The following is a 13,933-nucleotide window of genomic DNA, read 5'->3' as shown; positions in this document are numbered from 1 at the left end:
GGGCTGGACTGTGGAGATGCTTCCCAGCAGCTAGAAATGTGGCCATCTGATTTGATTTCAACAAGATGTTCAAGTGGGGAAAGTGAACCACATCCTATATAATAAAAGGGCAATATGCAAATTGACCCTAACAGCTGAACGACAGAGAACAACCAGTCGCTATGATGCACACTGACCACCAGGGGGCAGACGCTCAATGCAGGAGCTGCCCCCTGATGGTCAGTGCACTCCCACAGGGGGAGCTCAGCTCAGCCACAAGCTGAGCTCATGGCTGCAAGCGCAGCAGTGGTAGTGGGAGTCTCTCCCACCTCCACAGCAGCACGAGGGATGTCTGACTGATGGCTTAGGCCCACTTCCCATGGGACATCCTCCAAGGGCTCCTGGACTGCGAGAGGGCACAGGCCAGGCTGAGGGACCCGCCCCCCCTCCCCCGCCCCAAGTGCATGAATTTTCGTGCACCAGGCCTTTAGTAATCTAAGTAAGTCCCTTTTGCCAGCTGTCCCACAGAGTTGTATTCCAGCTCTGCCTCTCAGCACAAGCCCAGCCTGCTCTGCAGAGGGCAGCTTTCGGGTCTTCCACTTGCACGCTGGAGCGCGGGCCTCTGTCTGCTCACCAGCCCCAGCAGGATTGGGAGCACGGGGTGGGGGCAAGGACAGTGAGCTCGTCCATGGTTTGGGGTGTGGGACTCTGAGCCTCCAGTCTCTCCTGGGCTGGCTCTTCAGGCCCCACTCAAAAGGCTGGTGCCAGGGTCTCCATTGCTGCTGGAGTCCACCCATATCCTCACCCCATGTCCAGCGCCCTTTTCCTCTCTCCTCAGCCCCAGGGCTGGGCTGGGAGAGACTCCCAGTGGTCCCCCTTCCAGGACCCAGCCTGTTGGCTCTGACGTGCTGGGAGGGTCCCTGGTCCCTGTGTTCCCATAGCTATGACGTTTGTGCAGGGAGAGGGGGAGCCTCAGGAAGGAAGCTGACCTCTCACTTAGCTGCAGGGCTGTTGGGCCTGAATTTTTCACTGACGTTTTGCTAGTAATCGACTCTGTGCCTACAGGGCTGACTCCCTACATGGAAGATGGGCGCCTCTGATAAGGGAGGGGAACATCACCCTCCTCCTCAAAGCCCTTCCACACAAAGCCCCTCTGAAGGGTTTCCTTCCCTCCCACTGTCAGTAACCACGCTTGGCCCTTGTCTCTCCCCTCCCATCTGCTGTCCCCTTCCAGGGAGAACATTCTGAAGACGGCCAAGGCCTTGGTGGAAGACACCAAACTGCTGGTGTCCGGGGCCGCGTCCACCCCAGACAAGCTGGCCCAGGCGGCCCAGTCCTCAGCAGCCACCATCACCCAGCTCGCCGAGGTGGTCAAGCTGGGGGCGGCCAGCCTGGGCTCTGATGACCCCGAGACCCAGGTAGGTTGGGCCTGGGAGAAGGGGGTCCTGGTGATCCCACAAACACTGACACCAGGCCCCAGAAGAAGCCAAAGGCAAAATGGGGACTTGGAAGTAAACAGTGTGTGTGTGAGGGTGTCCATGGTTTGGGGATGGTAGGATGACCTTGTCCAGGCAGGACTGTGGCATGGACCAAGGGGAGGGGTTGAGCCAACAGATTTGAGAGGAATCTGTACAGAAGACTCAGCCGGGCTTGGTACAAAATTGAATGCAGTGAGCATTTGGAGATAAGGGAGAGTAAGGGGCAGGGCTGACTCCACATTCAGGCTAGATCAGTGAGTGGGGGGTGGCTCCATGTACAGAGCTCCCTGGGAGGAGCTGGCTTGGGCCAGAGATGAAGGTGAGTTCCGTTTGGGGCATGTTGAATTAGAAGTGGCAGAGGGACATGCAGGCACCGCTAGTGTGTGGGCATGAGCCTGCTCAGGTACAGGGATGTGGATTCAGGCGTGGTTGCCACACAGACTGTGACCCCACAAGTGGGAATGTGTGCATAGGAGAAGGGGGCTTCAGACGGAGCCCTGAGGAATGCACAATTTAAGAACATTTAAGGAGAAAGAGATGAGTAAGGAGATCGAGAAGCAGGTACAGCTGCTAGGAGGAGAGCCAGGGAGCCTGGTGTGAAGGGTGGGGAGTGTTCCAACCCAGCAATGGCTGAGGAGTCAGGAAAAGGGAAGGTCTGAGAGCTAGCCACTGGCCCACGTGACCTGGAGGGCAGGGAAGCCAGGCGAGGGTAAGAAACGAAGCCAGCACCTGTAGACACCCTACTTGAGAAATTTGGCTCTGAGTGGGAGAGAGAACTGGAGGGGTAGGGAAGGGCTCTGTGCTCTTATACTCTGTTCTGATTTAGCAGTTTCATTGGCGCTATCTGCCTATGTCCCTCAGCCTAGATTGTCAGCTATCAAAAACAGTAATCATAGCTTATTAATCTTTGAAACCTAAGCCCCCAACACAGCTCCCAGTACATGGTGGATACCCATCAAATATATGTTCACCCGTGTTTTTTGGGTGGTTGTTGTTTTTTTGGATTTTTGTATTTATTTTTATTTTATTTATTTTAATATACTTTTTATTGTTGATAGTACGCTCACCTATTTTTAAACTAACAGCCAAGTACAAAACTTACATTCCCTCCATTCTCTCTATCCCAGCACCATCATATGTAGACACTGTCCTTTTCACTGATGAAACCAGTAGACTAGCAAACCAGTCTATTTGGCCCATTTGGACAACGTGGGTAGAGAGCTCCCGCCATTCTGTGCCTGGGTCATTACTGTTCTGATGAGCACAAGGCCACCAGCTCTGCTCCCATGCAGCCTGGCGCCCTGAGGGAACCTTGCGAATGTGGCCGCCCTACTCATTTTGCTGGATTTCCTTCTGACAGCATCAGAGCTGCCCTTTGCAACTCGAAGTCTTCACAGAAATCCCTGCCTGCAGTATTGTTCCTACCCCCGTGGAGGAAGAAAAAGCTTGAGAATGCATCTTTGGGGTGGGAACTCACGCTTTCCAAGCCTGGCTCAACTTTAAGAGAAGTGACTTGCCCAGAAACTGTTTAAATCTTTGAATAGAGAAATGTATTGAATTGCTTAGTCTTAACTCCCAAGTGGTCTAGATATCCCAAAGCTTCAATTTCTAATGAGACCTCTAGAGGAAAATGTCCCCACTTGCCAGCCAGTTGTCCAGTGACCAGGGATGGGACAGGGCAGGTGGGATAGTGGCAGCTCTGATGCTTCTGTCCCTCATCCTCTTCTCTCTGCCTCTCCCTGCTACGGTCTCAGGAATCAGTGTGAGGTCCCCACATATCAACCCTTCCCCATGAGCCCCATCACAGCCCAACGTGCCGTGGTTTCAGAGGTTGGCCACGGTTCCGTGTGCCTGTGGGTGAGAAGGCACGGCATGGAGAAGGGGGCTGTGAAATCGCAGTGTCCCTGTGCTTGTAGCTGCCTGGGACTCTCAATTTCTAATATGTGTTTCCACATATGTTGTCCGGCTCATCCTCACAGTGCGGGGAGATGGGCAGGGCTGGTGTTGCTGATCTCGTCTGTAGGAGCCAGAGCTATAAATCATAATAGAGTCTGGAGGTACAGACCGTGCCCTTGGGGTCACATTGACCAGAGTTCAAATCCCAACTTTCCACTCCCAAGTCCTGGGAGTGTGGGCATAAGCATTTTAGTTCCCAATTGGAATGGCAGTGGTGAGGACTGAATGAGATGATATGTGTATGGTGCCTGGCTCAGCCCTGGAACACTGCCCTCAATAAAGTGAAGTTGCTGTTGTTGTTATTGAAGTAGGAGTTGTAATTGTAGCACCTGGACCTAGAAGAGTTTAATGTAATGCCCGATGTCACATGTCCCCGAGTATGGCTGGCACTTCAGGTTCCAAGTCCAGCACACTGAAAGACAGGCCGTGTTCCATTAGAAGAGGGAAGATACGTACTGTGTTCTATGGGTACACACCTGTGTATCCATTCATTCCATGAGCACGTGCTGAGTGCACACTAATGTGTCAGGCCCTGTTCTGAGTGTAAACTCACAGGCAGGAGTCCAGGCCAGCCCTCTGGATCTTACATCCAAGTTTACATCCAAGTCAGGGGAGAAAGCAGAGGTGTTTAAGAGAATGAATACTAAAATAATTCCACATGCCGATAAACGCTGTAAATAAAACAGGGCAAGCTGATGGAGTTGCAGTGTGGATGCGGGTGTAGGTGAGTGTGGCCGGGATACAGTTTGGGTGGCCCAGGAAGGACTCTGAGGACATGACATTTGAGCTGAGATTTGGGGGATGAAAAGAGCCAGGTTCCAGACAGAGAACAGCAGGAGTAGAGGCCCTGAATGGGGGTGGGTTGGGCCTTCCAGTGGGGAGGAAAGACCCATGTGCCTGTAGCATGTTGAGTGAGTCAGAGAATCTAGGAACCAAAGCCAAAGATGCAGGGAGGCCTTGCAGGCCAGGCTATGAGGCTCACATTTTGTCCTCAGCATTTTTGGTCACCAATTCAGAGCACAGGTGAATGGTGCTGCCTCTCAGGTGTCTGCTTAGCCACCTTCATTCTTCCCGTAGGCAGCGTGTCCACAGAGCTGCCCTCTAGGAGGTGTGTAAACATGTCAAATAACTGGAGAGCTTTTCAAAGTCTGGATAATGGATCTTCCTCCAGACTCCTGCATCAGAATGCCCAGGGGTAGCTCCCAGGATTCTGTGAGTTGCAGGTTTGACAGCCACTGACTTAGAGACCCAGATGCCCCCAGCCTGCCCTTGGGCATGTGCTCTAGGTGAAGCTAGTGGCTGACTACTTGGGTTGCTCACCTGGGCTTCCTGCTCTCTTTCAGGTGGTGTTGATCAACGCCATCAAAGATGTGGCCAAGGCCCTTTCAGACCTCATTGGTGCTACCAAGGGAGCTGCCAGCAAGCCCGCCGATGACCCCTCCATGTACCAGCTCAAGGGGGCTGCCAAGGTAGAGTGGACCCCCAACTAGGGGCGAGCATGCAGGAGGAGTGCTGGGAGAGAAGCACAGGGTGTGCATCTGAGCCCCTTTCTTGCTTCAGGAAAGGTGGTTTTGCTCATGGCATCGGATCTGGAACGGAAGGGGTAGGGATGAACCCTCAGTGCACTGTTTCCTCTCGGCCTTTCTTCCCATGCAGGTGATGGTGACCAATGTCACCTCCCTTCTCAAGACTGTGAAGGCCGTGGAGGACGAGGCCACGCGGGGCACCCGGGCGCTTGAGGCCACGATCGAGTACATGAAGCAGGAGCTCACGGTGAGGAGCCAACATCACCTCCCTGGGGCACCCATGTCCAACAGCTGACCCCAGCCCAGGCTTTTCTGAGATTGTGAGGATAAAGAGGTTCTACCCGGAGCACCTGAACTAGGGAGGCTCACTCCCTTGCCTGCCCGATATCCCACCTGTAACTGTCCACCCAGAATTTGGTTAGGATCAATTTATAATTGTAATTACGGAATCAATTGAAATGTATCAGGTAGGACAGTTCAGGTTTCATGACACTAAAATTGCAGCATGAAACCAAAGCATCACAGAAGATTCCTGGCAAAGGGAAAAGTCAGTATAGCTGTTTGAGTTTTAATCATCTATACAATAGTGTAGCCACACTCACAGCCCCTCTGGATTCCCGTCGCAACAGCAACACTTCACTCTTGCTTATGTGTGGATTTTGGAGTTTCAGATTTGCCTTTAGAAGAACCTGAATGCCTTTATCTATCTATGCTTGTTTTGGTTCCGTGATGACTGGACTGACTCGCCCTAATCCCTGGAAACCGAAGTTTGCTGGAAAAGAGTGTTTCCAACTGATAGTTCTTTTCTAATAGGAGGTCTGGTTACAGATTCAACTTCTTTTTGGCGGTGGGGATGAGGGACTGGCCTTTGCTGCCAGCTGTCCTGCATCGTTAGAAGGTCACCTGTGAAGGTCACCCGCCCTTGAGGGTCAGCAGTGGAAATGAGTGGTTCTCTTGGGCTTTGGTGACGGAGCCTGTGTTCTTTTCTCCTGTCTCTAGTGAACCCACCTTGGTTAATGCGTTCTAAGGAATACAGGTGGTGTCCTTAAGTACTGCTACCTGGAACTTACCTGCCCACATGGGCTGGGGCTTTCCGACCTACATCCGGACACATGTTCTGACAGATGTGAGTGGGCCTAATAGTGGCAATGGGAGAAAATTTGAAAGGTGGAGCTTTCCTGGGAAATTATAGACACACGGTCAATCTAAGTATCCCAGTGTGATTTCAAATGGACCCAGATTTGAAGTGGACACAGGAGGTTCCAAAGAGCATGAGCCAGGAGGGCCACATTCCTGTGGAGGGCTCTGTAAGTGTGGCCTTCATTCCAGCGCAGCCTTCAGGGGTGGGCCTGGGGGTTGGGGTCCTGCCTTAGTTGCAGCTGCCCATTTTTTTAGGGGAAGTGATGTTTGACACTGATTGGCCCGTGCCAAGGATGATGGCTGGGCCCTCCTTTCTGCCTCAGGGAAGACTTCCCTGCTGAAACGTGGCTGCCTGGGACTGAACACAGCAGCCCCAGCTGGTGTGGGAGTCCTCATGGGCAGGGACAGGTGCACACTCAGCACACAGCCAGGGCACTAGGCACTCATGGTGGGAAGACAAGACCCATGGGCTGGAAGCATGGACGGGTGGCTTGACTGACAGGTGGGACTTTGAAGTGGTATATTCACTTGCCATGGTTAATTTATTCCAGCTCCTCTGGAGGGGTGTGTGTGTGTGTGTGTGTGTGTGTGTGTGTGTGTGTGTGTGTGTGTCTGTGTTTAAATAATTCACAGTGTCACTGTGGCACACTCCACATGAACACCTCCGCACAATTATGCAGTTATATTTGTAAGACAGGCCAAGAATAGAAGAAACAGAATGTTTCATTTCCCCCAGCCCCACACCCCTTTAAAGAGAGAGAGGTGAGTCCAGATTGATGCATCCAGGTCAGCCCTGCCCCGGGACCAGCATCGGGACTGCAGCGTTTCTGGGGATGGGGCAAGACAGCAGGCAGCCACAGACCCACCTGCCCTGGGGTGGATGGTTTCAAACATTGAGTCTCCATTTTTGCAGACAGACACGTGGGTTAATGCTGTAGGTATATCTCTCGGCCCTCATTGTTCTCCTAAATGCCAAGTATAGGTGTGCAAGGCTTATCCAGGCTAGAATCTTGAAAGCAAGAACGATATTACTATGCTCAAATTAAATTTCTCATTTCCTGCCTTTTGACGCTTTCTTCCTGTTGCCGGCTCAGTTTTCAGACTCTGAGCTGCAGCCTGGTCGGAAAAGAATAAATTATTTTTGTCCTTCCCTTTTTGATTTTTTTTCACCTCTTCCATTTCTAACTTCCAGGTGTTCCAGTCAAAAGAAGTACCTGAAAAGACATCATCACCTGAAGAATCTATAAGGATGACGAAAGGCATCACCATGGCAACAGCCAAAGCCGTGGCAGCTGGGAACTCGTGTAGACAGGAGGACGTGATCGCCACGGCTAATCTGAGCCGGAAAGCCGTGTCAGATATGCTGATGGCTTGCAAGGTAAAAGCCTTGGTGTTGTTCTGGACTGATGGATGGATGGATAGTTCTCTGTCATGGTTGAGTTGTTTGGTTTAGTCTGGAGAAGGCGAGGGGCGGGGTTTGTCCACAGGAGCAGCTCAGCACCTTGAAGTACGGAGTAAAATGCATGCTGAAGGCGTGTGCACTTCAGCCTGAGGGAAAAAGATTCTAAGTTAGTTCTGCGTGCGAAGGGAGGGAGTCGCCCTGCTGACTTAGCCGCTCACTTCTCCTCTCAGTTCTGCCTTAACAGACGAGAGTATGGTGCAGGCCATTCTGACCGCAGTAAATGGGGGCAGTGGCCTTTTGTTCCAGGCCCTGCAAATGAAAACTGCCTCCCTCACCTGCCTGCACCCTTTCCTGCCTCCGTAGGCCATCCAGTCTGTGCTAGGAGGGGCGCTGCCCTAATCGGGGAGGAAGTGAATTAGAGGAACAGAACAAAACATTGGGGAACTGCCTTTCTGCTCTCTGTGCCAGGCATTTTGGAGAAACTGTTGGTTCTCAGATAGAGAACTAGGGCAGCTGCCCTGAGCCAGTGCTTTGTAAGGGAGCCGGGGAGACCCGAGCTTTACTATTTTCCTATTAAGGAAGTGAGCCGTAAGAGAGAGCTCTCTATCCCCTACAGCCATTGAGCACCAGCCTTGCCCCGGGGACTCTGACATCTGCTCAGTGATTAACTGATAACCCCCTGCAATGGTGAGCAGGGCGGTGGACCACAGAAGTTGAAAACTTGCTATTGCAGCTACTGCAGCGTGGGGCATGAGGGCAGCGGGTGCAAGGTCCACCTGATGGTTCCTCAGAAGGGGTAGGATGAGTTGGAGGTGGTGTGCAAGGGCCTCGTGTGGGAGACAATTTACTGTTCTCCCGGGCGTGATGGAGGGTGGGGGCAGTGGGCGGCCAAGTCGGTAGCGTCACCTTCATGAGGGACCTCGTGTTCTGGGCCAGGGAGTTTAGACTCTCTTCTGAGGCCACGAGTATTGGTCATTTTGATGTGCTTAATGGAATCGGCCTTCCAGAAAATGATGACTCCAAGCGGGGTTCCAGTCTCAGTTGGAGAACAGTACTTGCCTAGCAAGGTGTGGCCCCAGTGCCACGCGGGTGTGCATGCAGGGCGCCTCGTAGTTTTGGAAGGGTTGTCCTACATATTCTCATTTGGTCCCAGATGGGAAGGGCCAGGGGAATTTTCCTAATCTGATGGATGATGAAACAGGCTTGGAGGGACTGAGTGGCATGACCGAGGTCACACAGCTGTTTACTCTCAGAGCCAGGACTGAAACCAGGTCTCTGAGCCCGCAGCCAGTCTGTCTCTGCTGCCGTGGCCTCCCAGCCACTGCGCTCGGTCAGGGTCACTGTGGTTGAGCAGCGACAGGCACTTTGTCTCCATTACAGACACGCAATGAAAAGGGGAAGTTTGGAAGGAAATGATCAAGCTGTAAACTTCAAGCAGCTCAGATTTTCAAGTCTCTTTCTTTTCTTTTTTTTCTTTTTTTAATATATTTTATTGATTTTTTACAGAGAGGAAGGGAGGGGGATAGAGAGTTAGAAACATCGATGAGAGAGAAACATCGACCAGCTGCCTCCTGCACACCTCCTACTGGGGATGTGCCCGCAACCAAGGTACATGCCCTTGACCGGAATCGAACCTGGGACCTTTCAGTCCGCAGGCCGACGCTCTATCCACTGAGCCAAACCAGTTAGGGCTCAAGTCTCTTTCTTCATACACATTCCTCTGCTTGCAGCGGGGCGAGGGGGGAGGTTAAGTTTTAAAGACTCATTGGCCCAGCCTCATCTCCTCCCTGGATTGGGCCATCCTGACTTTTCAGGGCAAAATAACAGCCAGGCTTGATGACAAGCATCACTGCTGAGCCCTGAGGCTCCTGCTGAGATAGGATTTATTTAGCAGGCTGACATTTACATTATTTCCACCCCTTTGCAGAAAGGAAGTGAGGTGCATGCAATAGGGAATATATAGAATACGGGGGATGCTGAATGGTGGATGGAGAAGGAACCCTTGTGCCAAGCAGCGGGCCAGGTTGCCGTGTGAGGCTGAGCAGGGAATCCAGGGCAGATATGGAAGTGCAGTGGGTTATATACTGGCCCGTTTTATCTCCTTAGGTGGAGACTTCCCTACACCCTAAATTAATTCTAGTGTCTGCTGCTTTCTGATCTTACTTCCATGCCATAGGTTTACATTATATACAATTTTATATCTACTGTTAACAATTAACATTAGATGGTTGCTTCTATGTTGCTATGAGCCATTATAACTGATGCTTTTAACGACCACGAAATACTCTGTTAATGAATACCATCTTTATCCTATCATCAGATATTTAGGTTGTCTGCATTTTTTTTTTTATCATAAACTTTACTGCGAGGAACATCTTTGGGCATATCTGTTTTTTCACTGTTTTGGATTATTTCCTTAGGCAAGACTCCCAGAAGTTAGAATTTGGTGGGTAAAATGATAGGACATGTTAATTACTGCTAGGTTGCTCTCCCAAAGTGCCCTGCCAAGATACAGAGCCGGCAGCAGTGGACAAGAGCACCTCAGCCTTAGCTCCCACATGGCTCTGAATGAGGGCCTTGTATGTCAGCCGCTGGAGGTGACACGAGGCAGCATCGCTATCTGCGTCTTCCCCAAGTGTGTCTCACCAGAGCGGACACGGGGCTCTGTCCTCACACCTGGAGACACGGGAATGAGGATGATACAATGTAGTGGCAGTGAAGAACGTGGCTCTTAACATGGTTAAGCTGTGGTTACGGGCATGGCATGGCTCCTACCTCCGAGGCCAGTTTGTCTCAGATGAGTAAAACCAGACTCATGAATGACAGATGCTGGCCATTGAATTGTCTCTGCTTCTCTCAGGGGGTGGGGGCAGGTTGTCAGGTATGGGGAGAGCCCACAGGTGTTCCACAAGCACCCCACCCCCATCCTAGGAAGGGGGGCTTGACTGGAAGAAATGTGGAGTCCGGTTACTATACCCCGTCCATCTTGACCTGCTACCCTAATGCAGTGATGGCGAACGTTTTGAGCTCGGCGTGTCAGCATTTTGTAAAAACCTAACTTAACCCTGGTGCCGTGTCATATATAGAAAGTTTTTGATATTTGCAACCATAGTAAAACAAAGATTTATATTTTTGATATTTATTTTATATATTTAAATGCCATTTAACAGAGAAAAATCAACCAAAAAAATGAGTTTGCGTGTCACCTCTGACACACGTGTCATAGGTTCGCCATCACTGCCCTAATGTGTGATTCCCATGTGTCCTGATTCATGACTTATTTACAGTTTTCTGTGTATTCTTGCATGCCCTCTCAAGTTCTTTCCTGAGTGAGGCCGTGCAAGGAAGAAAGATCGTTAAATGGATAGGGTTGCTGGATTTAGCAAATTAAAAATAAGGTGTCCCCTACCTACATTACATTTTTGTCATTATTTATCTGAAATTCAAATTCAGCTGGGCATTCTGTAGCTGATCCAGCAACCCTGGAGGGGGTGTGCTGTCTGAAATGATATATTGTGAATGATCACCTTGCAGGTCACGAGGGCACGGGAAACAGCGCCAAGTGCTCATTCACCATACGTCCTGCTCGGCTTATCTGGGCCTGTATAATGCGAGGTGCCCGAGGGTCCTGGGGAGCTCGCTGTCTGAAGGTTCCCAGGAGCCAGAGGGCCTGGTTGGGCGACTCCCTGTGACCCCGGCCTGGTCAGGTCACAGCGAGAGGGCCTGGCGGCGATTAGCTTGTGACCAGGGAGGGGTCGCAGGACTTCTCACGGCTCTGAGGAGACGCAGCTGACCCTGGGGCCGCACATCTCCTGCTGTAAGCCCTAATCATGAATCCCTCCTGAACTTCTCAGTGTTGGGGAATTTCTTACATTTCATAAAAGGTGGGGTGGGGAGGGGGAGAAAGGAAAAAGGAAGATAAGAGGGACCAGATTCACTTGCTTTTGTCTGGCTCCAGGGCACTAAAAATGTCAAGACACAGACTTGGAGGGAGCCTGCTATGGAGATGGACCACCCACTATCCAGGGGGTCAGGACAGGTTTCCCAGAGGTCACCAGGTGAGGCAGCAGGAGTTCCAGAATCCAGGGTCCAGGCTATAGGACACTCCCGGGCCAGGGACCCCACCTGGTCCTCCGGTTCACTCACCAGCTGGCTTTTTCTGTTTTAAGATGTCAACGCTCCTTTCTCTCTCCAGCAAGCATCTTTCCACCCTGATGTCAGCGAGGACGTGCGCGCCAGAGCCTTGCGGTACGGGACGGAGTGCACCCTCAGCTACCTGGACCTTCTGGAGCATGTCCTGGTGGTGAGTCGGGGTGTGGGCCAGGGCTGGAGAAGAGCTCATGGGTGCAGACCATCCTTTCCTCGGGCAAACCCCTCGAGGGCATTGTTCAGGCTCTGAGTGCGAGGCCGCAGCTGCACTGAGGTTCAAGTGCAGGCGGGGGAAGCGGCAGGGAGAGTCCAGAAGGGCCTGGCTCCCCCGTTGCACCACAGGGGCAAAACCAGCATGGAAGGGGGGTGGGGGGAGTGAGGGACAGAGCAGGTGGGGACAAGTGTCAGGAGGTCCTCTTTGGAAGACCCAGGCCATCCCACGAGGGGACAGAAGGCTCCTGAAATAGCCACACCAGCCTCCACAACAACTTAGGAAAAATATCACCAGGGCTGTGGGTGACCTACTAGCCTCTCACTACTTCCTCTAGTCCTTGACGAATGGCTTAGACCACGTTGAGAATGACATTTCCTTTCCTCTGGTGACCTTCTGCCTGCCTGGGGCGCCTGCGTGGATCCAGGTTAAGAGGCTGAAACAAATCTACTGGCAAGGGTGTGGTGGCTGTGGCTGTGGCTGTGGCTGTGGCTGGCAGCCTCGGGCTTGCACCAACTCCCAGTTCCTAGGGTGGCTTGCCTCCCCCCCGCCCCGCCCCCCAGGCCCTAAAGGCCAGACCAGAAAGTGTATCAGGTGCGAGTCTGTGCCTGCCTCCCCCAGGAGCATGTATAGAACAGGGGAGGTGGGGAAGGCCAAGGCCTTTGCAGGCAGAGTGCTCAGCCTTTTCAGAGAGATGCGAAGTCCTACATGACAGATTACCGCCTTGGTCCTGACCAGAGGATCCCAGACTGATTGCGATTACATTCCTGGAGAAGGTTGAAACTGCAATTAGATCCCATGTTAAGTCTTGCTTTGGTGTCATGGCTTTAGCACAGGGACTCCAGTTGGGCCTGTTGGGGTTTTCTCTGTAACAGTCCCTCCCTTTTGATCAGACTCTCAGCTTGACTTGGAGATGTGATCAAATTGAAGGCAGTAGCACCACACTCAGCTCCAGCTCTGCAGTTCTGGCAGCTTTCAGATTCCCTGTGTGATAGTCACAGGTGTGATAGTCACAGGTCATCATGATTTTGCTTAATCCCTGTGACATTCACAGGTTCACTCTCTGCACCTCCCCCGCCCCCCCCCCTCCCCCCGCCAGGTCAGCTTTTGTTGAAAGTGTTACAAAAGAGGTTTAGTCAAAAAGACCAAAGCCCATGTCATCATCAGACTCCTCAGATTCTTATTTCTTTGCCTCCATTTTCTTCTCCTGAGCTGGGGCAGCAGCGGTGGAGGGGGCAGGACCTCCCGCTGGTGCAGCACCAGCTGCAGGGGCAGGTCCACCAGCTCCTGCATTGCAGATGAGACACCCAATGTTGACACTGGCCAGAGCCTTTGCAAACAAGCCTGGCCAGAAAGGTTCATCATCTCCACCAGCTGCTTTAATGAGGGCATTGATCTGATCCCCCGTCACCGTCACTTCATCGTCGTGCAGGGTAAGGGCTGAGTAGATGCAGGCGAGCTCCGAGACGGAGGCCATAGCGAGGGCGAGCGCCGCCGGGAGTGGTGCTTGCTAGTCGCAGGATGAAGAGGGCCTCACCCCAGCGTCGGGACCTTAGCTTCCTCGGAAGAACTGAGCACCTTACCGGCAGCTGGGAAAAAACCAGGTTCACTCTCTGTAGACTGTTCTTCCCTTTGTTCCTTCCCTGACAATCCAGTCTTAAGTAGATCATTTGCTTGGTGGTTAGTGGCTGCAAACATGTGTTTAGAGCTTTTGAGAGAACACAATGTGCCAGAGAAATGACGATGATAAACATAAAAAGGGCAATTTCTAGTATTTGGAATGTACTTTGGAGCCATAGTCCCCAGGACCCAAACCAGTCAAAAGCAAATAGTGAAAAAAATATCTTGTTGAGGGAGTCACCTTTTTAAGCCATGTGGCTTGCTCCGTGATCTTACATAACTGAGTTTCAGTTTCGCTAGAAGCATTAATCCAGGTGCATGCTGGCCACAGCACAGACACCTCCTTGCTCAGCTAAAGGATAATCTAGGGCTCTTCTGTTGTTAAAAGCAACTTCGGACTGAGACTGAAAGAATTCTTGTTGGGCAAATGTTGCTTTAGCGGTGGATTCTGCAGTGTTTTCAGGGCGAAGGA

General features: G+C 51.9%; 1 protein-coding gene and 1 pseudogene across 1 annotated transcript in view; one reads left to right on the top strand and one right to left on the bottom strand.

Moving 5' to 3' along the window:
* The window catches only part of TLN2 (talin 2), a 336,513-nt gene that overhangs the window by 290,459 nt on the left and 32,121 nt on the right, over positions 1–13,933 (top strand). The window contains exons 48-52 of the mRNA XM_023757837.1: positions 1,214–1,397; positions 4,757–4,882; positions 5,070–5,186; positions 7,272–7,457; positions 11,677–11,784. Of these exons, the coding sequence (XP_023613605.1) occupies positions 1,214–1,397; positions 4,757–4,882; positions 5,070–5,186; positions 7,272–7,457; positions 11,677–11,784 (721 nt within the window). The remainder of the gene's footprint in view (positions 1–1,213; positions 1,398–4,756; positions 4,883–5,069; positions 5,187–7,271; positions 7,458–11,676; positions 11,785–13,933) is intronic.
* LOC102441746 lies at positions 12,977–13,327 on the bottom strand (annotated as a pseudogene).

Source organism: Myotis lucifugus, unplaced genomic scaffold (genome assembly GCF_000147115.1).
Source record: "Myotis lucifugus unplaced genomic scaffold, Myoluc2.0 scaffold_115, whole genome shotgun sequence".
Classification (NCBI taxonomy): domain Eukaryota; kingdom Metazoa; phylum Chordata; class Mammalia; order Chiroptera; family Vespertilionidae; genus Myotis; species Myotis lucifugus.
Note: the sequence above shows the minus strand (reverse complement) of the source record. Positions and strands in the feature narration are given on the sequence as shown.